Consider the following 12,227-nt stretch of genomic DNA (forward strand, 5'->3'; position numbering starts at 1 on the left):
TTTCAAATCACCAATCAGATGTAGACAAGATTTTTTTGTGCTTTTTCAAATTTTACTTAAGACTTTTTTTTGCCTCACAAAACAGACCCAGTCTCATCCGGTTCAGTCTTCACCACAAGACGAATGCTGTCTGTTTTCTTTTTGAAAGACACACGTCACTGTGCACTGAAAAAGGGGAACTTCCACAGCTTGCGGTTATGTTGCATGATAAACAGATCTGTTCACACCAATTCGAGAGGCAGTTTGGATCAATAAAAGGCAACAGGCACCACAGACAGCAAGCAGACAATTGCAGCTCTCAGGACTATTTCTTCAGAAGTGAACCCCACATCGACACTAAGCAATATGCCAGGATTATTTTTACCTCACAACCACCCAACCGAACTGAAAGAAGCAGATTGCAAGCTTGGAGAAGGCAAAGTTCATAAAAGGAAGCAAAAGGCTTTGTAAGTATATGTGACTTACTGTCAAATGAAAACGTGTTTTGAGTGAAATTAACATTAGCAAATTGAGAATTCAGAATTAGTGCCATTTCACAGAGTTTACCCACAGCAAAGCATATTCTGCATAGCATGTTCAATGCTATAAAATGATAACATTATTATAACAGGGTTTGAATGGAAAGGGATATGGATGAGCAGTTCCTAAGTTAAATAAGTTGAATATAAAAATGAGTGGGTAGGAAAGAAGGAGCAATTGCTTGTAATTACTTGCATAAGTATCTCATTGGCATCAGCTGTGGAAGTGAATGATCTGGCCCTAAATGTTTACAAGTCCTAAGACCTTCATACAGAATGCTACCTAACTGTAACTGTGTTTAACCAGTATCATCCATTCATTACACATCTGATCATTGGTTTCAGTGGTGCAGATCTGAAAAGCTATTTGAAGTCCATGGTACCACATCTTGAATCTAGCATCAAGTCTAACTCCAGAAATGTGACGTAAGTACTGGACTCTTAGAAATACATAGTAATTATGAACTAAGGCTAGATTGCCATATTTTGTCCTCACAAACAAGTCTATTACATTTTCACTCATGTGTAAAGTACATGATGAACCATAAAATATTTCTAAGATCAAACTACTTTCAATTTCCTAGTTACAAAAGGTTTTTTTTTTGTTTTTGTTTTTTTTTTTTATAAATCGGGCATCACCACACAGAGGGTATCAATGGAGTTGAAATAATTCTTTTTGTTTTCCTTTTTTCCATTTCCTTTTTAATTGTTTATGGGCAGTTCAGTGGTGCTCAATCACCACACCTATTCATTAATACTTCACTTATATTATTAATGAATTAAAGCCTGACAACACCCTTGTGAAGTAGAGAAATATTACCATCCCCATTTTAGAGAGAGGGATAACAAATGGCACAGATAGGTGAAGTGACTTGCCCAAGGTTACAGAAGAAGTTAATGAGTCTTGGAATGAAAACCAGGTCAATCCAGGACTTTCACCACAGACCCTCCATTCTCCTTTTATTTACTTCAAGAACCCTGCTGCTTCTTACTTGTCTGAGTTAAGGGGCAATAGCATGCAACCAATTCATGCAGAGTCCCCCAGAGATTTTATGAGCAAGCTATGAATTTTCATAACATTGAATAATCAATTGTATTCTTTACGTATTCCTAAGAGGCCATTAACCAAAATAACTAAACAGTTAACATTTTGTTTCTTGCATTAAGTATTTTTTTTCTTTTGGTCACCACAGGCTTTCTGCAGAAGAGGTGATGCAGTGGTCCCAGTCTTTGGAAAAGCTTCTTGCCAGCCAAAGTGAGTGTATTTTTTGATCACTACTACTTTCTTATGTTAATCTAGTGAGCTTTCATGCAGACTAAATAAATCTATGAAGCTGTAGCATTCTGTGAATAATGCTAAAAACAATGTCCAATAGCCTTTCAGTAATTCACATCTTCACAGTCACATGGCTACCTATTGTAATATATTGCCTTAACTTTACAGCCCATCCTTTCCATAGGCACAGTGCTACTCCCACTGACGTAAATGGAAATAATCTCATTAAATTCAATGGGGTTGGATCAGATTCCACATGCCCACATTACTCCAAATAATGCGGATAAGAGCTACGTGTGCACTTGGAGCCAAAGTCAGACCATGCAGAAAAGAACAGACTCCCACTGACTTCAGTGGCCTTTGGATCAGACCCTTCATTTGCAGTGCACCACAATATATATATTACACACACACACACACACACACACACACACACACAGAGTATATTTCAGCAAAATCTTATTACTATAATAGGAGACTTCAATGTGACCTTTATCTTAATTGTATTTATTTTATCTTCCCCAATTTAAGTTATAAATATAACATTATAATTGATTAAGTATTTCTGTTTGCTGTAGGTGGTCAAGGTGCCTTCAGGGAGTTCCTGAAGTCAGAATTCAGTGAGGAGAACATTGAGTTCTGGCTGGCCTGTGAGGACTATAAGAAAACCAAGTCTGATCACTTGCGAGACAAGGCAGAGAAGATTTATGAAGAGTTTGTTCAGATAGATGCAGCTAAACAAGTAAGTACAAAGTTAATCTGTACTGTGTTACATATGAAAGATTATGGGAGCTGACAAGGGATAGACGTGGGGCTAGACAAGGACAGATTCATCTTTAATCAAACAGGAAGAGAAGTCATAGGTTCTTATGTTTTCATTTTGTCACCTTCCACCATACTGCCTTGAGCAGTGAACTCATCAGGTGAAAGTAGTGCTGGGGATTCAACAGGTGGCACTCTTCCCCCTAAGTCGGTATTGATTTGAACAAGATGTTAAGAGCCAGTTCTGCTGATGGAGGTGCTGTCACTTGAATGAGACATGAAACCTGTCTGGATCATTTATGGTCCGTAAAGATTAAAGGACACTTTGGAGAAAAGTAGAAGTGCTCGCATAGGCCACATTCCAAACTAGATGCCTACATCCTACCAAAAAATTCTCCTTCAATTTTAATTGGATATTTTATTCTTCACTTTCTGGCTTAAGTTGTTGTTACTCTTTCTGATCCCTGAAGTGGCTGCATTGCACTAATGAATGGCAATTCCCGTGTAGTGTTTGTATGCCATTTTTTTTTTAAGTTCCATCAATTTTGAATGAAAGGTGCTATTTCAGGATAAATTAATTATTGTAGCTTAAAGAAACCTTGGACAGAGTTTTAAGACTGAGAGTCTGTGTTTCAGGAAGACAGTGACAAATATAACGGCAAAAAGTATTTAAAAGGTATTAACAAAGTTTGATTTTCTCTTCCTAGATCAATATTGACTATCATACAAGGAAAGCTACAGCTAAAAAGGCTCAAGACCCAACTTTCACGAGTTTTGACGAAGCCCAAAAAACTGTATATGTGCTAATGGAGCGGGACTCATATCCGAGATTCTTGAAATCAGAAGCCTACCGTAATCTTTTAAACACGCTTCAGGTCAACAGTGTTAAGTGAGCAGTTTGATGCCAGGAAAGTCTGAGGGTAGACTATGCATGTCAATTAACCGACAGCAAAGAGGTTGCTCCCTGTGCAACTCGGGCTCAGTGTAGATAAGGGAAACTTCATTCTCTGAAGTGCTGGAGGAAGTGCAGATAGACTATCAGACATGATAAAACCCAACCAGATGAAGGCACCCAAGCTAGGTTTCCAAGCCTGATAGAGTGGAAAGGGGGCAGTCGAGGGGGAGATCCTCTCTACTTTATGCCACTAAACTGAAACTGGATACATAGTTATTAATTAATTGTATCCCACTGTGAATTCTGACATATTAAATCCCACAGGACGGACAACAGTTTGGAAGAGCTAGGATAATACCCTTTATCTGAGCATGATGGGTAAAATAATTGATACTGGGAGAAAAAAAATACTTTTAAATTGTCAATTTTTGTACTAGCTACAGAAATGCATAAAACAGACCAATAAGCCAAATGAGAACTTGTCCAGGCTATGAAGTGTTAATAAATGTGTGCAGTTCTATTGTATTGATTAAAATGTATTATAAAATGTGACAATTGAGAATAAGTTTATTTTAAGTTATATAAGCTAGATATTACTATTTATGTATTAAGCAAGTAGGTATGTAGCACATTTTTACTATTTAATTTACTGCAAAGTGTGAAATAATGACAAGCAATTCCTAAATTAAAGTTACATGACAAAAGCACAGAAGTTCTATGGTCGCTTTTCCTCTATCATAAGAAGGTTTTGACACCTGAATTAAGGAGGTAAATACTGAAGCACAGCCATCTCGGTTATCGTCTGAAACCTCTTTGTTCTAATATTCTAATTCTTTCTAGATGCCCAATTCTCTTGCATCCATTTTACACTGGTATAACTCCATTTACTTCAGTGGAGATTATCCTGATTTACTCAATGTAAAATCAGATTCAGGCTTAAAGTTCCTTCTCATTTTTGCACTTCCCCAACCTTAACAGTTAAGACATTCAACAACTATTGAAACAGAGATGAGAGAAACCATCTGTGCAGAACAACTGCAGAACTCGCACCACATTTCACATTGTTGAATTGTTAAATATTCCAGACCACTCCTGCTTACTTATCAAGGTGACAGTAACTGGTGAGGCTGACCAGCAAATCCCTGCAGTGTTAGTGCTACAGGGTCTTGGTAGATGCTGTGATGGAGTCTAATTTATAATACCAATATTAACAGTAAAGATCATTTACATTTCATTCTGAATCTTGTATTAAATTTGCTCTATAAAATGTGCCATGCTACAGACAGATGAACACCAAAGTGGGCAATGATTACTGGGGAGGGGGCCAAAGCAGAAGATCAAAGTCGTAATCTTACTAAGTAATTCCAAAAGACGATTACTATCGGATCCAGAGTTCAGAGATTTCATGATGGTAAAGTTTATAATGAAAATAAATAACCATGAAAACGGTTGCCAGTGAGTTCTCTCCGTGCCCAGGATAAAATCTTGTGCTTCCCTCCCTCGCAGTTCTTTTTTATCTCACTGTTTCAGTTTTTCCGTTTTCCAAAACAGCACAATCTTAGACTCTGGGTTTGACTCACACTGCTGAGACCAGGGGGTACACACCCATTGCCTGTGCCAAAGGGAGCAGAAATAACTCGGCCTTAGTCACTCTTTTGAGGAGAGCAGACTGTGTTTACAGTACCACCCCTTGGGGAAGGGCTTTGGGGGTCCAAAGGAATAGGACAACACGTAATTTTCAAAGTAAAATAACCAAAAGAAAAACAAACAATCATCAAAATTGATAATTGGGAGAAGCAATTAGATAGTAATTAATAATTAACTGCTTCTCTCACGACTAGTTCAAGAAAACCGAATCAAAAGGATGGAATTATTGATTATGTTCATTAATGAGACTGCTCTTAAGGGGTAAATCACAGAATTCACCACAGATTCTTCTTCCTATACACTAAGGGATGCCCCAAAATAAACCATTGAACTTGAAACATATAAAATGTTTATTCAAGTAATAAAAAATGCTAAAAGAAACTAACAATTAGATCACAAGGATTATGCAAATGAGATAACTATAGGGAAAGAAAGGTACATAAAATGAATGATACAATGTAGCAATACTTAAAGCAACCTCTTAACATGGAATTCTTAAAATATAAAGTAAATTAAAACTATATTGAATGGACTATTATAAAACAGTATAAAATTCAAAAAAGCTTGAGCATCAACAACGGTATTCATTTAATTACTTAGGATACTAATAGCATCAACAGGTTGTTTACATTCATTAAGATTCACTAGCAGCTAAGCATTATCGTCATAAATCAACAGCTAAACTTATATATATCAAGTATAATCTTCTTGCACCAGATTACAATAACTAAAATTCAATTTATTATTAAAATATCTGAAGTAAAGAAAAACAATTTTGATTAAACTAGACATGTTGGTTAGGACAATATAATTGAAAGTAGCGTCAACTGAAACAAAATCTAGCAAAACCATTACTATTACTTTTACTGTTGGTTTAAGAATATAATACTCTGAGGGGTAAGCATGATTCTATAGCTTGAAATTAAGCAGTGTTTAGACACACATGCCAAGTCCAAGTGTGTTATTGTGACAACTCTTCTTCTTCCTTGTACCAACCCATCCAATGCTGTTCGCTCTACAAGTCCTCTCCCTCCAAAGAGTGCTGTTCAGTACTAGAATCTCTATCACACCACATATCGATAGGTTTTCCTTTATGATGTGCCACAGCTACTTCTTGGATTGGCCTCTTTTTCCTTCAGTCTTGAACTGTTGGACTCTTACCCACAGAGTTGTCAGGACAACTCTTTACATGACCAAATCATCCGAGTCTGCACTCTCTTTTTTTTTTTTGAACTATGGATACCTTATGGACATTCCACACTCTGCCTTTCTTGCTTACACACACTCCTCCATCTCAACATTTGCTTTTCTGTGTAACAGACCATTTGCTCATGTTTCTTCTTTGTTGTCCAAAACTCAGCACAATACACTAAAACTGGATGAACCAACATTTTATAGACTTTCCCTTTTAATCACTGGTATCTTTCTCTCTCTCTCTCCATCTGATCCAGGTATTTATTATTTTAGCTCTAATTTCATCCTCCATTTCTGCATTTTCCTGGATTCTGGAACCCTGATGCTTGAAATTGTGTTACTGTGAAACTTGTTACTGTGACAACATAGAAAGCAATGATACAATAGCTTCATGCACTGTGACTATTACAATAAACACGGCAGGCTGAATAAATTACCTATAGGTTTGATGGAGTTAGGCTAAAGTTTAGAAATGGTGAAAGCTAGTAACAGAGCCTAAGCAAGTAGTGGGTACAGCTGAAGTTTGAATTCTAGGCAAAGTGAATTGTTTAGAAAACTTGAGATAGATGTGAAGGAGATACTTTTGTCATTCAGTTAGTTTGCATAAGAGACTTTTAGATATAGATTTCAAAGGAGCAGCCGTGTTAGTCTGTATCTGCAAAAAGAAAAGGAGTACTTGTGGCACCTTAGAGACTAGCCAATTTATTTGAGCATAAGCTTTCGTGAGCTACAGCTCACTTCATCGGATGCATTCAGTGGAAAATGCAGTGGGGAGATTTATATACACAGAGAACATGGAACAATGGGTCTTACCATACACACTGTAAGGAGACTGATCAGGTAAGGTGAGCTATTACCAGCAGAAGAGCGGAGGGTGGGGGGGGGGTGAGGGGTTGCCTTTTGTAGTGATAATCAAGGTGGGCCATTTCCAGCAATTGACAAGAACGTCTGAGGAACAGTGGGGGGGGGGGGAATAAACATGATGAAATAGTCTCTAAGATGCCACAAGTACTCCTTTTCTTTTTTTAGATACAGATGGTCACAGACAAAGTCTGCATAATATATAAAAAACCAAACACCAGCAATATGCAGAAAAGTAATTAAGGAACACAGGACTCTTAGTATTTGAAATAAGATAAACCAGTAAAATTTAAATGATCAGATATAAAAATGGAAAGAAGGCTACTGTAGAGTGTAACATATCAACACATTAGATAACTCTGTAGTTTGAAATACACTGAGCAGCCAGTATTTTAACTGTTAAATGAAAGTCCTCTTTAAACTTGGAATAAGGTTAGGAGATAAGGAATGGACTTTTTTGTAGATATTCAAATGTATAGATTAGAAAGGAGAAATTTAACATATTGAGTGCAAGTCAAAACTCAGTTAAAATGGGAATAGAGTTTATTTAAAGTAATTAGAGGCATTTCTCTCACAGAAGCTGACAGTCTCTTTGTAAAGAGACAGAATGGAGGGAGATTTGCTAACTGTGTACAGAAAAGTAATTCTAGAAGTGGTTCTCAACCAGAGGTTCAGGGCCCCCTCGGGGGGGCCACGAAGAAGTTTCAGGGAGTCCACCAAGCAGGACCAGTGTTATACTTGCTGGGGCCCAGGGCAGAAAGCCAAAGTCTCACTGCATGGGGCTGAAACCTGAGGCCCTGAGCCCTACCACCTGTGGCTAAAGCAGAAGCCAGAGCAATTTAGCTTCACAGTGCCCCCTGTGGCATGGGGCACTGGGCAATTGCCCTGCTTGCTACCCCTTAATGCTGGCCCTGGCTTTTATATGACGAAAACCCATTGTTGTGGCACAGGTGGGCCATGGAGTTTTTATAGCAAGTTTGGTGGGCCTCAGAAAGAAAAAAGTTGAGAATCCCTGCTCTAAAAGATTTAGACTTTGGAACTGAAACTTAGTTAAGGAATCAAACCAAAGATTTTAACGTTAGTTCTTTTAAGCAATAAACCAGATAATATCGTAAGGCAAGTGAAGTGAAGCGACCTCAACACTACACACAAGGTGTGAACAATAATTCTGGCAGTTACAGGTGACAGCATGCAGTTTAAAATTCACATCAAATCAGTTTTAGTTACAATGTTGTCAGATTAAAATCCTATAGCTTTGTCCAGTTATAATCTTTGGAGAAAGAAAAGGCGGACTTGTGGCACCTGAGAGACCAACAAATTTATTTGAGCATAAGCTTTTGTGAGCTACAGCTCACTTCATCGGATGCTTTTGCTCAAATAAATTTGTTAGTCTCTAAGGTGCCACAAGTACGCCTTTTCTTTTTGCGGATACAAACTAACACGGCCGCTACTCTGAAACCGATCTTTGGAAAGTTTTTCCCCATCCTTAAGCTACTATAAGGTTCTATTTCTTTCCTACTTCTAGTATAATCTCTCTTTGTGTTCATATGGAATTAGGATATGTTAATATCTATGGATGTTGTTACATTTATTAATATGGGATTTCAACTCAAGGATAATGGTCTGGATTCATGGAACACAAATCTGAACTACAAAGGAGTTCAGAAATCTAGAAAGGCAGCATTTTCATGGTCCCAAGATGAATTCTGGCTTCCTTCAAAGCACAGAAATTCCCCATGGAATTCCCCCTTGCAGTAAACACTGACTTTAAAAATCTTTCCTATGCTGTAGAACAAAGTGGGAGTTCTCACCCTTCCTTTTGTTGTCTAAGTCTTTGGTGTGGTGGTGATTTCTTCTTTGTATTTTTGACCTTCGGGAAAGCACTTTCTTTCCTCTGTTTGCTTACATTTGGAATTTTTGGACCTTTTAAGGTTCCAAACCCCAGGTTCTTGTCTATAAAGGATTTTAGTTAAAAGAAAATGTCTTGGAGAGCAAAGTCACTGAATACTGCTTACATGAACTCAAGGGCTCTTCTTGGATTGGGAAACCTCAGTGTTTGGAGCCTCAGGATTTAGAGTGGGGACTGGCTCTCTCTCAGTTGAAGAGAATCAAATCTCTTAGTGGAGAGAGAACAAATTCATAAACGGAGAGAGAACTGGCTCTCTCTTAGGGTTTAGCTGCACCACAACTGGAAATATGCTTCCGAACTTGGGTAGACTGACCCACGCTACCTCTGTTCGAGCTAGCACACTAAAAACACACCAGCTACGCACAGGAGGTGTCTCCGGCTAGCTGCCTGAGTATGTATCCCATGCTACACTGCAACTGGAATGATTTAGTTGATGATGCACAACATTAACTAGAATCTATGTCAGTCTCTCTTAGGTGTATTAGTTCTATAGGGCTAGCAGGAGTAAAAGCTAACTTTTATTACTAAACCTAGCAGAGGACTCTGAATACATACAAGGGGCATTTTCCGTTTCTTTTCTGACCATAACTGCATTTTAAATATTTATATACAAGTTGTAGGCTGTTGCTATCATAATTCTGATCTCAGTTTGGATGGGACAGAACTGTTATCTGTGCAGGCAAATCACGTGTTGCTTGTGAATTGCCTTATTAATAACTTCTGGGACAATGGTACACCATCTGTAGGCTGCATGCCACCAGCTGTCCATGCAACATTTCCCGGTGGTTCATAGAGCTGCTTCTGGTCTGAAGGCAAAACATCTCTTAGTCTATAAGAAGACACCTCCTTTCAGCTGCAGCCCAGTCCCATATGCTTAGAATTTCCAGAAACAATTAATACATTTTTAATAAAGCCTTTAAAATAAAATTTTAAAAAGCCTTGTGTATTTTATAAGTAAAATCTGGCCATACTAGTGCTAATGTGGCTAGAACTTCATGAAATAAATGTTTACAATGCAGCTCCAAACCATGTGACACTCAACCGATAGATCTCTATCAGGTGTTCTTACAACTACAATACCCACTTGCTGAAGTGAAGAAACAGACTGACAGAGCCAGAAGAGTACCCAGAAATTACCTACTACAGGACAGGCCCAACAAAGAAAATAACAGAACACCACTAGCTGTCACTTTCAGCCCCCAACTAAAACCTCTCCAGCGCATCATTGAAGATCTACAACCTATCCTGAAGGACGATCCATCACTCTCACAGATCTTTGGAGACTGACCAGTCCTCACTTACAGACAGCCCCCCAACTTGAAGCAAATACTCACCAGCAACCACACACCACACAAAACAGAACCACTAACCCAGGAACCTGTCCTTGCAACAAAGCCCGTTGCCAACTGTGTCCACATATCTATTCGGGGACACCATCATAGGGCCTAATCACATCAGCCACACTATCAGAGGCTCGTTCACTGACACATCTACTAATGTGATATATGCCATCATGTGCCAGCAAAGCCCCTCTCCCATGTACATTGGCCAAACTGGACAGTCTCTACGTAAAAGAATAAATGGACACAAATCAGACGTCAAGAATTATAACATTCAAAAACCAGTCGGAGAACACTTCAGTCTCTTTGGTCACTTGATTACAGACCTAAAAGTGGCAATTCTTCAACAAAATAACTTCAAAAACAGACTCCAACGAGAGACTGCTGAATTGGAATTAATTTGCAAACTGGATACAATTAACTTAGGCTTGAATAAAGACTGGGAGTGGATGGGTCATTACACAAAGTAAAACTATTTCCCCATGTTTATTCCCCCACACACACTGTTCCTCAGACGTTCTTGTCAACTGCTGGAAATGGCCCACCTTGATTGTCACTACAAAAGGTCCCCCCCACCCAAAACCTGCTCTCCTGCTGGTAATAGCTCACCTTAAGTGATCACTCTCCTTACAATGGTAACACCCATTGTTTCATGTTCTCTGTGTATATAAATCTCCCCACTGTATTTTCCACTGAATGCATTCAATGAAGTGAGCTGTAGCTCACGAAAGCTTATGCTCAAATAAATTTTGTTACTCTAAGGTGCCACAAGTCCTCCTTTTCTTTCAACTGGTTTGGGGTTTCATTACAGACTCATGCCTCAAATCAGCATCATCAAAAGCTGACTATGGCTTTAAAAAAAAAAAAATTCAATCCAGGATGGGCCAACTCAAAATTGTATATAAAACCATTCAAAATTGCTGATTTAGTCACAAAACCCAGGGAAATTCCATCTTTGTGTAAGAATTTTGAACTGACATTTGGGTTTTGCTCAAGCCCCAAACTCACTGTGAAAAGAGAAATGCTCATAACCAAAGTAAACATTCACATGTACCCCTGCTGACCAAACCAGTGTTTCATACATCTCTAAATCCTTCACTTCAATTATTCTTGCTTTTTTACTGCACATGGGAGATCCACCTCTAAAAGTCTACTCATGCCAGAGATATTCCAGCCCACTGCAGCCTCCTTAGTAACGTTGCCGTGTTCTGGTAAGCAATAAACTCTGCAGAAACACAGAGCACTCTCTGTCATACTGATATAACCCTTGTACTGTATTTCAGTTGCTATAGCAAGGCTATACAAAGCTTATTGTTTAAACAAAGTCCGAGAGGCCTGAAATATTTGAACGTGATTTAGAGTTGCATCTATACTAATCTGTTTAATAAAATCAAATGTCTGTAAGCAATAGTTAAATGGCACAAGCTCAACAATTTATTAATAGTATGTTGAATTCTTCCCATACAAAGACCAGTAATTTACCAATATGCAGGGCATAATGTTTGTGTTTTGCAGTGAATTCTTCCTTTGGAATATTGCCTGGATGGAGAGCTGATACACTGAATTTACAAAAAGGGAAGCAAATATAATGGTTCAAAAGATTAAGGACTTGATTTGATTACATCAAATATCAGTACTTTTTTGTAATCTCTGGGTTTGTTTATATCTGTACATGCACGGAGTCAAATCCATTCCATAATTTGTTACTAACCTCCTTCTGCCCGCCCACCCACACCCCCAACACAAGCAGTATCGGCACTGCTAGTGGTTTCACAGCTGTGGGATGTGACACCAAGATGTGGCAGAGGCTTCCAAAACACTACGT

The 12,227-nt window shown here is 38.4% G+C and overlaps 1 protein-coding gene across 1 annotated transcript in view; it reads left to right on the forward strand.

Annotated features, from left to right (window-relative positions):
* Positions 1-243: 243 nt before the first annotated feature.
* LOC311524947 (regulator of G-protein signaling 1-like) overlaps positions 244-12,227 on the forward strand; it is a gene marked incomplete at its 3' end in the record, with an annotated part of 42,916 nt that continues 30,932 nt past the window's right edge. The window contains exons 1-5 of the mRNA XM_084636622.1: positions 244-446; positions 864-944; positions 1,712-1,773; positions 2,373-2,536; positions 3,264-3,445. Of these exons, the coding sequence (XP_084492748.1) occupies positions 346-446; positions 864-944; positions 1,712-1,773; positions 2,373-2,536; positions 3,264-3,445 (590 nt within the window). The 5' untranslated portion in view covers positions 244-345. The remainder of the gene's footprint in view (positions 447-863; positions 945-1,711; positions 1,774-2,372; positions 2,537-3,263; positions 3,446-12,227) is intronic.

This window comes from Lepidochelys olivacea (assembly GCF_965140295.1).
Source record: "Lepidochelys olivacea isolate rLepOli2 genome assembly, chromosome: 8".
Lineage (NCBI taxonomy): Eukaryota > Metazoa > Chordata > Testudines > Cheloniidae > Lepidochelys > Lepidochelys olivacea.